Below are 18,530 nucleotides of genomic sequence, written 5' to 3'. Positions count from 1 at the left end.
ACAATAAATAAATGTTCGTTCAATATTTATATATAATTATGCATATATATCCACACTGACTAATAGGTTTCTGTTCAGTCTATTTAAAAAAAACAAACCACCAGGTAAACTGCTTGTGTGCGACTTTCGAACTGGCACATCTGGCAGAAGTCGTGGAATCCTCCTTATACCTCGCATTCAATGCGTCGATGTGCATTTGCCATACAGAGGTCACCAGAAAGGACAGGTGGTGCCCCAGAACTACCCACCACCCTCCCCAGTGCACCCAGTCTCCAGAAGTGTACAAAGAAAGAGCTAGTACGTTTTGCTTTGCAGGATCGTAAAGCTATTTAAAAAAAAAAAAAGGGAAAAAAAAACACCTTCCCTCCCGCACTGTTCCCCACCCCACCGGTCACCCACCCACCCAGAAGAAAAGTATGCCAACAGGCCAGGCTGGACGGTAGTTATCTGTTGATTAGGAAGAGATCCCTTCCCAGTAGATGCACATGAACACCTTAAATATTAGTGGCTACTATTTGAGAAGACGCTCCAATGATAGTCCTTCCTGGAAGGTCACATGGCTCTTGTTACACAACCATCTATTTATCCTTGAAAGCCAAGGAAAAAAAAAAATTAGCCAGTCACCCTTCCTCCCTTGAAAGCCAGATATGGGTTATAAAACTAGTGACAATCACTACTAGACAATCAAAGACTGCTGCCAAAAAAAAAAACACCACGAACAAAAATGCCCTCCACTCTCCAGTGTTTCCTTAGAAAGCTTCGTTAAGGCATTTACCAGCCGCTTCTGATCCCAGCAGTGTTATATGACCGAAGAACATTGCCACATCATCAAGTACTAGGTTGTAAATATCCTCTTTAAAAAAAAAAAAAAAGAGGGACGGTTGTCATCTAGTTCACAGCATTGGAGCTCTCGGCCATTGCATTTGGCTTTTGTTTCTTTGTCCGCTGTTAGGTAGAACCATATGTTCACTCGGCATTTGGAATCCCATGGTTTGTTACCTTTAAAAATATGGTTCTCAATCTAGTGGTTAAAAAAAAAGCTTAAAGTCATGGGGTCTTACATATAGCTTGTGCCATGTTCTAGAATAAATGGAATGCTGACTAGTAAAATAAAATCTTCGCCAAAAGGTCCGATCCAGTCCAGAATGGCTGCTATACAACGCAAGCAAGCATCAAGTCAGCCTTGCCTTCTGAGATGCAACGGAATTGATATGGTCATAAGCCGACTATTAAATCAAAATAAGTTCCAATTCAGCCTAGATAAAGGCTAAAGAGTCCTCATTTGGGTTTTTGAAGCAGCTGCCACAGGGTGAGTCTAATCAACAAGCAGTGAAAGAGAAATTAACCCTATACAAAATGAAAAGTGAAAGGTCTGCTAGTGGTTTTATTTTTTCAATTAAGACAGTGATAGTGCTAAAAACCTGCATCTGAAGAACATGTGAAGAGGACGAGTGTCCGATCAGACTGAAGGGGGCGAGTGTGTCTTGGAACTCTTCCCAAACTTTTTGTTGTCTGCAACATGGCAAGCTGGAGGGACCTCAACATTTCTGAAGCTATGTTCACTGATCAAAAAAACAGATATGGAGCCAGAGTTAAGATGGACAAAGAGCTACCCTCAAAAGTGGGTCTGAGCTTCGTATGCTAGATCTGCAGAAATTCCACTAGAGGAACAATTGGTACTCTCTATGCTTTACCCACCCCCTATCTTTAGAAAGCCTCTACTACCTTGACCACAACTTTTCAAGGCAAAAAGATCCTAAGTCAGTTTCTCTCGTTCATTTGCTTGGCTGTCTGGACAGTCGGGTAGATTTCCAGGAGTTTTGCGGAGGACTAGTGAAATAATCAACACCTCAAGGTAAGTGAGTGATCTATCAAGCTGATGGGTTCATGGACGGCTTTGGTGAGGGTCTACTGGTACCTAACCCCAATGGTGACAGGCACTTATTTCCACACGGTTGGACCTCATGGTTAAAATTCAGTCTACAGGAAAAAAAAACAACAAAAAAACAAAAAACAGCAACACAGCTGGGTCACCTGTACCCTACAAAGTGCTTATGTCTCAACATAGCTTTCAGATCCTAGAACGTCAGTCAAACCCTGTTTGTCTCCATGTGTAGTTCTCATAGATCATGATCTCCCACCACAGAGGACATCCATTAGGCAGAGCATGCATTAGTCTTTGCAGGTATAGACCTCTTCTCGTTGAGTACACTGCTTGCACTCAACGTAGCAGCACCAGCGAACCTGGCACTGGCATGGCCGTGTGACCACCCTGCTCTGTGTGTTGTGACCTCGGCCACAGCAAATGCTCTCGCAGTTCTTGTCCTTGTAACATTTCCTTCCTGAAGTCCCAGGTGAATACCTGCTCATCAGACAGAAACTGGGGGAATCGTCAATGTAGACGAGATCTGTAGTCCTTGGGATTTGATCGCTGTGGCCAGGGGTGGATTTCTTGGGTGGCGAGATGTCCCCTTCCCCCGTGGCCTCGTTGGTGGTGCTGCCCACTTTGAGGGACGTCTCATACTTCTGCTTCAGCTGCTTGCCAATCTCATGGAACGGAGAGAGCTGCCGCCAACAAGTTCGGACAGTGCAGGATCCGGACACACCATGGCACTTACAAGTAGTCTCCACGCCAGCTTTGATGACCTGCAAATAGAAGAATGCAGTCAAAGAGAAAGTCAGTCACTTATGGGAGCACAAGAAATGTAACCACAGAGCGAGCAAACAGTCTACAGGCTACCCTGTGAAACCATGAAATCATGGCAATTCAAGAGCGATCTCCTGGCTGGAGCAGGAAACTGGGGGCATACAGTTCTTTCCCTGGTTCTGTCACACTGATTTTAGACAAGTCATTTAACTCTTCTGTATCTCAGTTTCCCTGGCCTCCCAGGTGAGTTGCAATGCTTGGCTAGTTAATATCTGAAGTGGTTAGAGATCCTGCGGTACTAACCTGGAGTTTCTTGTTACCCATTATATTTGCACAGGTAGATTTTTCAAGCTGGGATGAATCAGAAGTTGTATATTGCAGTGGGATCATTCCTGTGTCCATGAATAACTATAATGTTCACCTTGCTTATCATTTTTACCATTTGCCCTTCCATGGTAAGTTACCAAAAACTACTAGTGGTTAAGCAAAAAAAGTATTTCTAAGACTCATTTGGGTAGGTTAAATGTAATCCTTTGTTACAAGTCTTAGATTCATACCTCTAGTAGCCCTCTGTTGGGTTCTAGAGTTAAGTCTTTCTACAGTGGTGGTCCATAGACCACCAGTGGTTTGCACGATACTTGCTGGTCACATTGTGCAGGCTTTCCTCCATTTCCAGTAACTACATTGCAATTAAAGACAGCTAAACACTTCCCCCATCTAATCACAGGCAGATAAGCAATCATGAATAGAGGGGGAGCACCCACAGGAGTTGCGGGCTACACTTCGAAAAAAGTTTGAGCCTATTAGGCCAATTTCAGATGCGTCACTTACAGTAATTTTAGTGCGACGATGCCTGGGGGGGGGGGGGGGGGGAGAAGAGCACACGCGAGTGCACAAGGATGCTAGATTCCAAATTGGCAGCATCTGGGAACACCAGAGAAGCAGCTCACTAGGTTTCAGACCATACTACACACTGTCCTACTGGTAGGCATGAGGTTCTGGAGGGATTTAAGACCTAGTGAAGTGTCCTATTCTCAGGTTGACCATACTGAGAACGAGTTACTGTGTTTTGAAGCAGGGTAAGAGAGGAAGCAGGAGAAAGCTACTGTAAAATCAGTAGCCCTGTAGAACCTCACAGCTGTCATTACGCTCTACTCAAAACTTCATGACTGGAATTCCACCTCTGCCACAACCTTCCTGCTCCAGAAAGCATAGGGTCCCTATCACATGAGGGCACAGAACCCACATCACAGGGCAGCACCTATGGAAACACAGTTGAGCAGTTCAGACTCCAGCGAGCAGATACCAACAGCATACAGACACCAGTCAGTTGAGTACATCAACAGGACACCTTTGCATACAACCAAGATCATCGAGGGTTCCCTCCAGTTCATGATCCTATTCTACAGATCGACAGCTCATCCAAAGAGCGGGCACAGGTTCTCACAAAGTATCACTGCTCACTGGCCAAGCGGAGGCTTAATGAACCATGCTGTAATTTGCTATGAAAATCCAGGATGCTCCTTTGTTCTCTCCTCTCCAAAAGGAGAGGTTCAGATGGGAAAGGATGGAACACATTCACGTATGTGAACACAATGATCTCATTGTGTCAGCCGCAGAGCTGGGCTAATAACTGATTTTTTGGTTCACTGGCAGTTTTAAAAAAAGTTTGCTTTGGGTCAAGCTGAAACCAACATTTTTGGGGAAGGAAGCAAAGGGCTAGATTCACAGAGGAAGTAAGCACCATTAACAAAAGGGAGAAGGAGATGTCCCCCCACCCCCATACCCAAGAGCTCAGTGGTTAAAGGTATTTGCCTGGGATGCAAGACCCAGTTTGAATCCCTGCTCTGGAGTAAGAACTGGAAACTGTTAACCACCAGGATAGGGGGCCATCACCACTTTGTGAATGGCTCCTACAACCCCTTATGAATTTAGTCCAAAAAGCGGGGGGAGGGGGGCCAAAACATTGTTGTGGAAAGGACTAAACCATTTCAAGATTTCTGAACCGGCCCCCTGGGCTGAAGCAGTTTTCCAAAACAGACACCAATTGGCAAAATGTTTCAGTCAACTCAAATCAGCATTTTTCAGTGAAAAAAGGTTTCGCCCAGCCCTTGTCACCACCTGGGGTTAATAATTCCCCTATTCAATGCTACAGGCAAGGATGAAGTCTTTAAAAACCTGGAGCCTTCAGAAGCAATTCTGCATACGTCACTAGGCTATAGGTCATTACCTGTGCAGGGTCAGATTCCCTCCCAATTATATAGTGTATGGTACTCCAGAGACCTCAATGGCGTTCTCAAAATCCAGTTGATGTAAGAGGCTCGAGGGGTCCAAGCCTCAGTCTGAGTGATCCAAAAGAGTGGGAACTATGAGGAAGTTCGGTGGGGTTAAAGCCTGTGGCTTCATATAAGAGGCATATTAATGGAGACAGCTACTTGTTCTCTAGGCACATTGTAGTCATGTGGAAAGACCCATCATGATGAGCACTTCCATTCCTATCCCATAGCACAGAGAGGCCCACTACAGATCTCAGTGGGATGCAGGATACACAGGGCCTATACCAGGGGTTCTCAGGACAAATTTTTTGGTGGCCTCAGAGTATGGCCACCAACTCTGGCTGGTGGCCGCTCTTGCCCTTTTTCCTAAAACACTTAATTAGCTTAGGAAAAATCAAATAAATATGCACATCGCAATCTTTGTCATTTATTTATTGACAGCTAGTAAGTCTGTTGTGAAAAGTGAGATTAGCAAACATACAAGTATCATTTTCCACAGCAGACTTACTCAGCCCAGGCAAGCCTGGGGACAAATTAAACCCTGGGGGAGGGCCAGGGGAAATGGGTGGGGGAGTTAGTGAGGCCTGAAGCCAGAACCCAAAGTCCTGCAGCTGGGGCCCATGGATGGAGTCAGAAGCCATATGGCTGGACCCTGCCACCACAGAGCCAGTGCCCAGGGCTGCCCCCAGAAGCCAGTGCCCAGGGCTGCCCCCAGAAGCCAGTGCCCAGGGCTGCCCCCTGCCACTCCTGAGCTGAAGCCCAAGCTAGAAGCCTGAGCCCCATCACCCCTGGGAAGGTGGGGAACACACCGGCTGCCTGCTCCTCCAGTGTTGTACCCCAGGTGACTACAGAGGGGGACAGGGCCCCAACCCCTGCTGGCAGCCCCAGCAACCAACACTAAGGTAGTGCATCTGGGGAGGGGGGCACTATTTTGCCCTCCCCATCACAGCCCAGGAAGCTGTGGCTGCAAGAAAAGTCCCAGATGGCTGCATTTAAGAAACACCAGCCTTTATGGTATTTTGCCTCCATTCCACAGTAGAGCCACAGCTTAAGCTCTTCTGGCCCTTCAAGGGGTAGGATGTGACCCAGAGTGCGACGGCAAGTGAGGCCGGGAATCGAAGCCCACTAGTTTGCAAAGAGTCTATGGCGGAGTGGCAGAGCCATGAGCACACTATGCAGGTTTGCTGAAGACTTCAGCACACCAGTGACTCATGTGGCCTCTTTGGCCATTTTTATTCTCCCATCTCCTGCCTCCCTCCAAGGCATGCTAGTTGGGCAAATCTTGGAGCCTCTTGGAATCAGAGAATCTCAGGGTTGGAAGGGACCTCAGGAGGTCAACTAGTCCAACCCCCTGCTCAAAGCAGGACTAATCCCCAATTTTTTTTTCCCTCCAAGATCCCTAAATGGCCCCCTCAAGGATTGAACTCACAACCCTCGCTTTAGCAGGTCAATGCTCAAACCACTGAGCTATCCCTCCCCTCTTTCAGCACAGTATGTTACAGAGCGAGCCTACACAATCTTATGACAAAAAGGTCAGGATCCTCATAATTATCCCCACTGTACAGATGGGGAAACTGAGGCAGGGAGGTGAAATTACTTATCCGAGTCACCCAGCAGGCCATTGGCAGAGCCAGGAACAGCCCAGGTCTCCTCAGTTGAAGTCCATTGCTCTACCCAGTGGGTCACAACCCTGGGGGTGGGAAAACCAACTGCTTTTCAAAGAGGCCACAGTTGCACGATTTCAAGCCCCCCCCCCACCCCCACACACAAAGGAGGGGCAGTTCCACTTGAGTCCTTCTCCTTCCCACTCCCAGCTTTGAGTTTGAAGGACGCTGGGAAGCCCTGCAAATTGAAACCAAAACTGACACCTTTGTACGGGGTCTCGTGTCAGATTCTGCCCTTGTTTAAGCCCATCGACTTCTGTGGGGCTGCAAGGGTAGCGTCTGGCCTGGAGGCAAGGTGTTTATTTCTTTACTCGAGCGTCCTCAGTCTTCCACTATCGCATTCTGTGGCTGCGGAAATGCTGATGTCAGGGGATGGAGACATCCGAAGCAGGATGTGATTTTGGAGAAGGGCTGGGGCGGGAATGGAAAGACCGACAGTATCTATTTCCAAGGTGTACACACACCAGTCAATCTAGGGAGTTCTTCCCGTTACAGCTTTAATTTGTACACAGGCTGTTCTTACTTACTGCATGTCGAAATAATTTGGAGCTCAGGAGGAGCAGGGGCTGGGCAATGGAAGGAATGTGTTTTCGCAGGAGATAGGAAGTATGGGAGGGAAGATGGCAGGACACAGGGAGGCCCAGTGCTGCAGGAAAGGAGGTTGCTGCAGAAGTCGCCTGGTTTAATAGAGGAAGCCGGAGGCAGCCAGCACTAGGTGACTGCAAGGAGAGGGGAATACAGGCCAAGTTCTCAGCTGGAACAAAGCGCCATCGCTCTACTGACTGATTTAGCCGAGTGGAGGATCTGGTCCAATTTGAAGGCATTATTTACCAGACTGTCCCAGAGAGACTTCTTATTGCTGGAGCCCATCCCCCTTAGAAAGGGCTAGATAACCTACTCCACCCATCCCTCTCCACAGGGGGGTTGAGCCCTGCAACTACTTTGTAGCTGCTGGGAAAACCAAGAGGACACCTTAATTGGACAGTCGTGGGTAGCCTGTACTTTTCATGGATTGGAATAATCTTTTTATAGTTCTGGTTCTTCCCCCCTACCCCAGAGGGCAATAAAACGCCCAGCTCCATATTTTCCACGAGAGAGGCTTTGTTTTTACTTTAAACGGACAAGCTATAACCATCCCTTAAAACAGCAAAGCAGAACACAGTCTGTTTTATAAGCTCCCTCCTGTAAAAGGTACCACTGCTGAGCACTCTTCCTTTGGGCCATCTGGCTTTACTCAGTGTCTTGAAATCAACCTTCACGCCCCCCTCCCACCCATGACGGTGTCAGCCTACGTTATAGCCCCACAACAGCAGATGACTGGCTTAAATCCATTTCCCCGACCAACGGGTTCTTAGTTACTTGGCGGCATGAATCCACCACATGCAAATCTGCAATAGGTCATGGACTTGGGAGCTGGGGCCTGGCCCAATCCTGATATTACAGTCATTTTTAGAAAGATGCTTCGCATCGTATGGCCTTAAGCAAACCCCAGCCAATGGTCACACTTCATTCCTGTGACAGCCAAGACCTTCTCAAATGCAATCCAATAATACACAGTAGCATTCAAACAAGTGACGGGTTACAGAGAGCGATGTGTTACTGCTTACAGTGCTCAGCTGGGCCAGCTTGGTCAGAAGCTGTTACACGCTATGTGCCAAACTGTCTAGCCAACTCCGCAAGAAATCCCACAACGTTAGACAAGAGCACACAGAACACATTTCAAAACACTAAGAGAGAGCCCCTATGCTTGCTCTCCTGCAGTCACTTCAAACTGGTTCTCCCCCCACACCCCACTCCCCCAGTGAAAACTGAAACAAGTTCTTATACCTGACTTCATGCCCAGACCACCAGTGTGCTGGGCAAAGCTGACGAGAGAGGCTTGCATAAGGTCTGTACTGCAGTCACTTCACGCTCCTGGAGCAAACTCCTGAGGCTGCTGGTTCTCCTCCTCACTCCTACAACCCACTCCCTTGTGCTCCGGCAAGCAACCCAGTGCGTGAGATTATCTACCTCTGGCACCCCACTGTTGACTTGGCTGGTGAGTAGGATCCTGTATAATGTGATTGTGCCAGATGTATTCAGATCCATTTAAAAGATGCTTGTTTGACACTCTTGCAGTATCAGACGGGATGGACAATTTGACCACCTTGGCCCATCTCTGCAGGTATGCCAGCAGCACTGGAGGAAACGCAAGACCCTATGGCACCCCCTAGAGGACAGGCAAGTGCAAAGAATGCAGGCTGCAAGGCTTTATGGGTGCAAGCCTTCACTGCAGGGCCAAAGGTGAGCGGAGATTTATTGCGTCTGGCTGAGGTTTTTGTGTTTGATGGAGGTGGGTCTGCTGGAGAAGAAACACGGCAGTTTATGAACTATAAGTATTGAAACCACCAGACAAACCTGGCAACATTGTCCTGATCTCCCTGCCAGCCCCACGGTTACCCACAGCCAGGACTACTCAGCCCTGGCACAGGGTGGAACTGAGCATCAAGTTTCTACTCCCCTATTTTTAATGAGCGTACCAGTTCCTCTATTCCAGAAGGGTGCATTTACAGTGCTGGTGCATAACAGGGACACATACCAAGCTCCCCATAAAATTTCTTCTTCTGGGGCTCATGAAGATTCAAGAATCTTACGAGGTGGCTACAGTGAAAATCCTAGTGAGCTTCCTCTCGCAGCCACCCTCCCTCACTGCCAATCAGTCACAACTCATGGAAGTCTTCCATGGAAAGCCATGGCTTAGGGGGTCTCACCACATCACAAGAGAGGCAGCCAGGAGAGGGCACCTGCTGGTGGACAGGTCTGCGCGGTGCTGGAGAATGGATTCCGGTGCTAAGGCCCCTGGGACAGAAGCATAGCCAAGAAGGAGCAGTAGCAATGCCAGCTCATTCAGGCCGGTTGCCGTAACTTGACGGTGGGAGGGGAGAGAAGGGGGATGGCACGTGTGGCTTGAATAGGATTTCTGCAGCGTGTTAGGTCAGGTTACCTCACACTTTCTAGTTTAGAGAAGGGAGTGTCGATTGGAACACATACTAGCTAGTTGAGCGGAAGCCCATGGGGAGCCGAGTTACCCGCTTTGCCCCCATCTCTCACAGACTTACTCTGATCTTGCATCTACCACTGGGGTCCTTTTACATCAGAAATATTTCCGCTGTGATACTAAGGTGATGCAAGTTCGCACAGCAGGTTGGGGCAGAACCAGGAACAGAAGCCTGGTTGCTCTATGCCCAGGCCTTTGCTTGATGCACTCGACCATGCTGCCTTCAACACCACTGGATTTACAGGGGAAGAGAACTTCTTTTAAATAGAGTTTTCTCTGTCCTCTAAATCATCAGGGATGGTCACAGCTGGAGATGGGACACTGAGCAGGCCAGGGCTCTGAGGTGGCAGAGCATAGTCTCTCTCTCTCTAGTGCTTCGCTGGCTGGTTCTTGCTCACATGCTCAGGGTCTAATGGAAAAGGAGGACTAGTGGCACCTCAGAGACTAACCAGTTTATTTGAGCATAAGCTTTCGTGAGCTACAGCTCACTTCATCAGATGCATCACCCTATGTGGGATCAGGAAGGAATTCTCTCCCAGGTCAGACTGGAGAGGCCATGTGACTTTTGCCTTCCTCTGCAGCGTGTGGATGCGGGTCACTTGCCAGGATTATCTGGGCGTCTCTCACTTAATCCCCTTTAAGGATGCATGGGAAGAGGATTAGGGTACAACACCACTTCAAGAATTTAGAGCATCTCTGTTGCTCTGGATTAAACAAAGACTGAATGGCTAGCCAACCACAAAAGCAGTTTCTCCTCCCTTGCTGTTCACACCTCAACTGCTAGAAGAGGGCCTCATCCTCCCTGATTGAGTAACCTCGTTATCCCTAGCCTGATTCTTGCTTGCATATTTATACCTGCCTCTGGGAATTTCCACTATATGCCTCCGAAGAAGTGGGTATTCACCCATGAAAGCTTATGCTCCAATACATCTGTTAGTCTATAAGGTACCACAGGACTCTCTGCCTCTCATCTGTTCACACAGCAGCTAACTGATTATCCAGCACTGGAGGACCCCACTTCTGACACACACTCGGGGAAGAGGGATTACAGCAGAGCACCACTCTGCAATGCAGTGGCATAATCCTTCCCCACAACAGCAGCACCTGTAGCCTGCGCTTGGTCGCCAGCTAAAGTCCAGTCTTAAAAAAAAAATTAGAGTTTTGGACATTCTGCAAACAAGCTTGCAGTTTTAGCCAAAATGCTGAGCACAGATCCCCATTTGCCCCCCACTAGGCAATCAACCGTTGAATGGTTTTAAACCAGTTCCTGGAATTGTCTAAACTCAGGAGCTGGGCACATAGTCATGGGAATTCTTAGACGGTTTTATTCTTCGAGCTCAGCCTGCAGCTTCCTAACTCAGATCAATAACCTGCTCCTCACACTTTTCCAGGTGTGGATTCAGACACGTGTTCAGAGCAGGGGAAAAAAAAATCCAAGAGGTATATGCTAACAGAACTTCCCTTTAGATGGTCATTCTAGAAACAATAACTGCATCTGTTTCCTCCCCTATCCGCTTTTACATTTAGATTTTTTTTATTATTCAATTTAATGATATTTAGAAGAATGTAACCCAGCTTTAAAGCAGTGTTTTGCACGGAAACTTTAGCTTCAAGATTCTTCCTGATTTGGTTAATGTTTGTAAGCACTTTGTGAGGGATAAGTACTTTTCCTGATGGGTTAACTTGGAAAGAATTCCAGGGGCAAGTTCATGGTCAGGCTTTCCTTTTCAGAATGGCTTTTGCAAGGCAGATCTGAACCTGGGAAAATAAAACGTATGCCTGTATCTTTCTACCTGCAGTTGCCTTGCTAGCCATTTGATTTGTAGGTATAGGTCAGGTAATTGACCCTCCAGATGCCAGTATTTTGCAGGAGCAGTTTGCTGCGGATGGAAAAATGCAGGTACAATTTGCAGCCATGTGTACCCCTAAAGAATTGCATATGCAACATGCTTGTGTCTTATGCTTTGACTTGTTGAAAGGAGTGATCATTACACATCCTTGCGTGCATTTAGCCTTAGAAGCCCTGCCTGACAGCTCTGGAGATGAAATCTCCTTGTCTGCAGGGAATAAAGACAGGTAGAAAAAGGAAGGATTGTGTAGCGATCTGGGCTGTGGGAGTCCTAGGTTCAAGTCCCTGCTCTAGGAGAGGTCCTATGTGACCTTGGATAAGTCACTCTGTGCCTCAGTTACCTTACAGACGGGGATATTAGCACTTCCCCCCCCCCCTCAAAGTGCATTCTGGTCAGATAGTTTGACACTCCAGTGATTGGGGCCAGGGACAGTACCCCAGAGAGGGACAGGCTAGACTTCCACCTCAGGCCTCATATGGAGAGGTCACCTCCGGGGCAGGAGAGCTGACCAGCCAGACCATTCAGTCTGAGAGCTCCCTATGGACACCAACCAAATTCCTCTTTTTTGGCAGTTACAATGGGGCCCAACCACACTCTTGGTGCTGAAAGCCAAAGCACGGCTATCCCTAGTTGTTACCAACTGGGGTCCGACGTACCCTGTGGGCCTCGAGGGGAAGAGTGACCTGCTGCTAAAGCCACTTCTAGTACAGCAGTCCCCAAACTTTTCATGGTCGTGCCCCCGCCCTTACCCTGATTGTGCACCCCCATCCCAGGAACAGGGCCATAGCTCCTGGGGGCGGGGGGGCATGGCATGGACACGGGAAACGGGGCCAAGAACCGAGCCATGGCCAGTGGCCAAGGCTAGGGCCAGGCGAAGAACCATGGCTGGGTGGTGCTCCTGCCCTGATCTCTCCCCCACTCCCAAATGTTCTTCCATGCCCCCTAGGGGGCATGCCCCACAGTTTGGGAACCAGTGCTCTAGTAGGATTCTCCCTCCCATTCCTGCCCTTACAAACATGAGCTTGGGAAAAAAAGAAACACCCCACTGATGCAGAGACCTGAAATAAGATGGATCCATTTTATAGCCTTCAGCAGCTGGCTTGGGAACAGGCCTTTCGTAGTTTTACATAATCTCAGCAGGCCAAAACCCCTCAACTGGCCTTTCAGGTTACTCCAAAATAAAGCAAGGAAACTTAATTACTGCATGAGGGGGAACAACTTCTGATGGATTTATGGTCTCAAGAGACTGGGCAGTGGGAATTCGCTGCTTTGCAGTTTTTCTGCCTCCTTTGCTCTACACCCTCATCCTCCCTGGTGGAACAGGCCTTTGAATGCACCACCCTGCAGAGGCAGCTGACAGTCACCCACGTTCCTGTCCCCTTCAGCTGACTGGGAGGAAGGGAGAGAGAGCTGGGAACAATGGTCCTTCCTGGGTAGCTGCATCCCCTCTCATAGTGCCCCTCAGACTGGTAAGGCATGCTTGACCAAACATGCCTCAGGGAAAAGGTCAGGCCTTTGTGGGATTACAGGAATTTAGCAACGCTCCAGAGAGACAGTTGCAAAGTCACGTTTAATGATACTTTGCTGAGAAACATGGACGAAATTTAATTAAAACATCACTTACTCAAGCCCAGTGGAACTAATTGAGTGTGCTAACATTCTGACTTTTCATTAATGGGTTACAAAAGAGGGGGTGAAGAGGGTGGTGGAATAGCATCCAGCCTCGCTTTGTAATATAACTGAGCCTCTTCCACTTTGCTGCCAGCCACGGAGCTTTGTGGCGTTGACTTCTTTCAGCAGGGGGTGGTGGGTGGGGAGAATAGCTGAGTGAGCTCAAGTAGATTTGGCAGAGGAAGGGAAATTGCTTTTTTAATAAGTGGGCTATTCAGAGCTCATGCTTCACAATAAAGAGGATGCTGGAGAGGTCCAAAGTCTAATTACCTCATCCTCACGCCAGACAAGCTTGCCCTTTCATTAGCAATTGAGGTCATATGGGAAGCACTTTGCAAGGCCGAACGGGCATAACCAGCTCAGTGAGGATTTCAGTCTTTGCGGGAAGTTACAGTTGACACATCAAGGGTGTCAAGAAGTGAAGTCAGAACCTCTACCAAGAGGCAAAACTAGGGTTTTGGGTTTTATTTATTTATTTTTTTAAATGGATGGGGCAGAATAATACCACCACCTAGGAATACATGGCACATTTAATAGCCTTTGTCCATGGAGAAGTTGCTCTGTTGACTGGAAGGAGACTAGAGTTTGTTGCCAGCCCAGTGAATTAGGCGCAGTTCCCTTCTGGGAATTGGTCCTGCTTTGAGCAGGGGGTTGGACTAGATGACCTTCTGGGGTCCCTTCCAACCCTGATATTCTATGATTCTATTCTGCTGTATCTCAGGCACCCGTGACACATTCTGCCAGGGTTGGGGAGTAGTGTGCGGGGCGGGAGGGGCAATCCATGCTGCTGAGAAGCAGGGAGAGACCACCCAAAATTGGGGTGAACCTTTACCAGATTGTTCCAGTGTCGGTCCATGGCAGGGGTGGAGAGAGTGTCTGGGTAGGGCTCTCTTGAAGGCAAGCTATGGGAGGGAGGAGTCTTCTTGCCCACCCCCAAGCCAACCCAAAGCAGACTCTACGGTGCACAACATGGATGCATCTGGTCCACACTAGTTTAACTAAACGGATGCCTTTAAGCCAGGGCAACCCCTAACGTGGACAGTTGTGGCCCAGTGTTCAGGCTCCAAGTCCCAGGCTAGGGCCCTAAAGTTGAATTCCCTGCTCAGCCATAGACTTCCTACGTGACCCTGGGCAAGTCACTGGCTTTCCAATCTGTAAAATGGGGATCACACCTCAGATGAGTGTTGTGAGGGGATAACTACATTAAAGACTGGGAGATGCTCAGATACGACAGTAACAGGGGTCCTACAGGTACCTTAGATATTAAAAGGGAGCTCTATTGCAGTCTCTCAAGTTGGTTTGTGCTATCTCAGATTAAGAGTTGCCTATTTTGAAACACAGGGCAGATTCCTCCATTTAGTTAAAAAAAGTCAAGGCACCAGCTGGTTTTCGAGCAGCCCTCCCATCACAGCTATCAGTTTAGCTTTTGGTGCTAGTCAATGGTTGGAGAAGCTGGAGCACAAAAAGCCAGGTCCAGTTTCTTTAGGAAAAGAAAAGGAGGTTGCCAAGAAACGTGACCTTGAACTGGATTAATTAACCCTTTAGTGGCATCCCCCTCCATGAAGGTATCGGGCTAGAGAGGCTGCCAAAGCAGAGGGTTCCCACACTTCCCTTGACATGCGCACCTAGCTCTCCTTGTTATCCCTGGGAATTAATGCTCAGCTCCATGTACAAGTGACAAGATGGACACAAGGAAAAAACAGGTTACAAGGAACGCTTCTTATTCTACCCAAGAGAACAGCTACAGCCACACCATACCAATGGGTTTAGCCACCAGGATTTAGTACAGTTTAGCTCTTATTGTGGCCAACCCAGGGGTAGCATTGCTTCGCCAGCCAGAGTGAACAAAGCCAGGTCAAACACAACAGCCTCTTGTCTGCATCTTTAGTTATCATTGAATGATGGTGGGGCAAACTATCCTGGCTACGTTAAGCTACATGCAGGCAGGACCAAGTCTACCTAGACCATCCCTGACAGCTTTGTCCAAACTGTTCTTAAAAATCCTCCATTGACGGGGATTCCACACCTTCCCTGGGAAGCCTATTCCCGAGTTTACAGAATGTTTATCTGAATATCTAATCCAAGTCTCCCTTGCTGCAGAAGGTGGGAAGCTTCTCAAAAGCTCTGCAGGAGGCATCTTAGTCCTGACAGCAACAGCGTGCAATTCTGCTCCTCCTGAGGGGAGGTGCTCATGCACCCTGGCAGTGGCCATGGTATTATCAAGAGGTGGCCAGATGTGATCAAGTCCAGAAGATGGGGAGGGGAGACTTCCTCTGATTTCATTTCAGACCCAACTCTAGGGAGGTGAAAGGCAAAGTGAATTAACCCAGACCACCCCTTAACTCCCCCAAGAGCCGATTTCCACAAGAGCCAGATTGGGTGGCTGGAAGGAGCAGTCTCTCACCTTCATGCCCACAAGGTTGTTGTGAAAGTCCACCCTGGCTCGCAGGTCCTTGTTGGATTTCTTCCCTAGGAACTCCTTGACAAACTTGTTGCTGTACTTGAGGTTGTCACCGCAACCGCCCCACTGCCAGGCCTCTCGGTTTTCCAGATCGGGGGCCTCGTCGCAGGTGCAGCGCTCCATGCGCCCAGCGCTGCAGGCCTTGGCCATGGCGTGGGTGAGCCCGGCCGAGGAAATAGCGTAAAGGAAGGCGGTTTCCTTAAAACCTAGGAGAGGAAGAGAAAGGACGGTGTTACTTTGTGGCAGGACTGCCTTGCTGGACACTGTTATCTCCAATGGACTGGACTGAAGGGATTAAGTTATTGCCAAAAGCATTACTCCACACAGGGTTATATGACAGAGTGAAATATTGGAGAATATAAAAGAACAATCTTTCTGTGGCAGAGAAGTGAGGAGAGAAAGGACAGATCAGCACTCAACCTGCAGCTCTTATCCTATGTGTGGCTAAGGCCTTGTTTACACGAGGAAACTTGCTGGTGTAGCTACTCCAGCAAACCCTCCTAGTGTAGACACAGTTTATACTGGCATAAAAAGGGCTTCTACTGCATAGCTCACTCCAGTTCCCTAGGAAAGAAGCTATGCTGGCAAAGACACTTATACTGCTATAAACTATATCTACAGTAGGGCTTTTTAACTGGCATAGCTATGCCAGTTAAAACAAACAAAAACCACACTCATACCAGCATAGGTATGATGGTTAGGAATTGTTAGTATAGACCAGGCCCATACCTGAGTCAGAGAGGAAGGAGGAGGGAAAGTGTTGGGGTTTTTTTGGGGGGGTGGGACGGCATCTGTGAAGATCCCCAGCCTCCAAAACCAGCAGAGGAACAAGTCAAAATCCTCATTAAGTAATCCACAAACAACAAATTTGAGGTCAGCAAGAGCTTCATGACCATGACTGTGTTGCACAGCAGAACCACTTGCAGTTAAATGGTTACAGTGGGGAATATGAACAAGACTTTCTGCTCCAGAAGCACATGAGCTCAAGGAAACTAGGTATGTTGTTATTCCTTATAAATATCCAAAGAGTTGAGCAGGGAGGAGAGTGACCTACACAGCAGCTGGCCCATTACCAAAAGGCACTGTCACATTTGACAAGTGTCTTGTGTTCATGCACACCCCCACACAACGTAGCGACTGTATCCATTTTACAGTTAATTAAACTGAGGCACAGACAGGTTAAGTGACTTGGATCAAGATTACGCAAGGAGCTGATGAAGACAGAAATGGCTCCTAGATCTCCTACTATCAAGACAAAGCTACTGCATGTTTGAGATCCGATCCCAGAATTCAGTTCTGGATCAGACTCAAGAATCCCTATCTTGTGAATCACTCAAGCAAAGGGTGAGACAGTGGCTGGTGTCTGTCAGTTAGTCGGTCACCCAAAGACATGAAGGTTCACACTGCTAGACGGGATCGGGCAGTGGCCATGCAAAGCAGTCGTTTCAGGAGTGAGATTACATGGTGCTGGGCCAGCACCAGTTTTAGCATTGCAGGGCATTCCCAGATCCATGGATTTCTAGGGACACAGCACTATGTAAGAGTCAGGTTGACACCAAGGGCCTACTGGAAGTCTGAACTTGGGAGATGCAGGTTCCATTTCCTGCTTTACTACAGACTTCCTGTGTGACCTTGGGCATGCTGCTTGGCCTCTCTGCCTCAGTTCCCCATCTGAACAATGAGGATAACTGCACTGCCCTACATCACTGGGGTGTTGGGAGGATAAACACAAGAGATTGTGAAACACTTAGAGATCTGCTGATGGAAGGCCCTGTCTAGGAGCTGGGCATTATATTGTCATAGCCCAATGTTGAGCCCACCAGCCCTGAAGGGGTTAAGGTGGCCCAGAAGCCTCTGGACAGGAGGCCCAGGGATTTATAAATACTAATTGCTGATGAAGCCCAGCTGGGGGAGAAGCTGTAGTAGCAGGAGAAGGCTGCAGGGACACCAGTCTGCCGTCAGAGAGACCAGGTGGGAAGGAGGAAGCTCAGGGGGAAGAATGAGCCCCGGAAGAAGGGTCAACCTCTGTGGGGAAAGAATGCCTTGCCTGAGAAGGCAGGGTAGGAAGAAGCCCAAGGAAACGGCAGGAAGGAAACTGTTGGGGTTGGCTGCTGATTATAGGATTCCTGGCTGGAACCCAGTGTAGAGGGTGGGCCTGGGATTCCCCTACCAGCCACTGGGAAGTGGCACAGAACTGCTGGAGGTGCCCTCCATACAGTTGGTCCTGTGTGAGGCCGATATTCGGGAAGTGGGGACCATGGAGTGACCTAAACAGAGGGCTGAGCTCTGAAGAGAGCACTGAATTATGGGAAGAGACCACCACCACAGTAGAGTGGCCATCAGCAGGGGGCACCATATGGCAAGAACGCTGCTGTGCCATGCCTAGCCAGGAGGAGGTGCTCTTGGGGTGGGTGAACCCCCATCACCCCTCATTTACTGCAGGCCACACAGAGCTAAACATCTCTGCACAGGGCCATTCCCCCCACACACCCAATACGAATGCAGAGAGGCATGGCCCCTACGAAAATCCCCAATTTCACCCACTGCAGCATTCGTTGGCTGTTTCTTATCTTGGTACCAGACAGGCTAGACTCTAAAGGTGTTACAAAACCCAACGTTCAAAGGGCAGTGGCTGAAGGTGACTGTTGCCCATGCCACATAATCATCACACAACCCCATGATTTGGCCCATCTCAAGCAGGCAAACCTCTATTAGAGTTGCAGACTTGCTCCAAACATGGCAGGGGTGCTCAGTAGCCGTAAGTGATCCCCGTCACACAGGACAGATTGTGTATTATAGAGCGGCCACTGACAAATGTCAAAATCAATGGGAGCATTCAACACGCCAACATTGGTTTGTGGCAACTTTCTCCTGCTAACTTTTGGATGCGAACAGAACAGAGGAGAAACTGGATTTGGCAGAGA

General features: G+C 48.5%; 1 protein-coding gene across 1 annotated transcript in view; it reads right to left on the bottom strand.

Moving 5' to 3' along the window:
- Positions 1-390: 390 nt before the first annotated feature.
- Positions 391-18,530, bottom strand: part of WNT9A (Wnt family member 9A) — a 67,194-nt gene continuing 49,054 nt past the window's right edge. Inside the window, exons 3-4 of the mRNA XM_048837379.2 lie at positions 15,550-15,812; positions 391-2,646 (exon numbers count right to left, since the gene is read on the bottom strand). Of these exons, the coding sequence (XP_048693336.1) occupies positions 2,173-2,646; positions 15,550-15,812 (737 nt within the window). The 3' untranslated portion in view covers positions 391-2,172. The remainder of the gene's footprint in view (positions 2,647-15,549; positions 15,813-18,530) is intronic.

The sequence above is a fragment of the Caretta caretta genome, chromosome 2, assembly GCF_965140235.1.
Source record: "Caretta caretta isolate rCarCar2 chromosome 2, rCarCar1.hap1, whole genome shotgun sequence".
Taxonomy (NCBI): domain Eukaryota; kingdom Metazoa; phylum Chordata; order Testudines; family Cheloniidae; genus Caretta; species Caretta caretta.
This window is presented reverse-complemented; position numbering and strand designations above follow the sequence as displayed.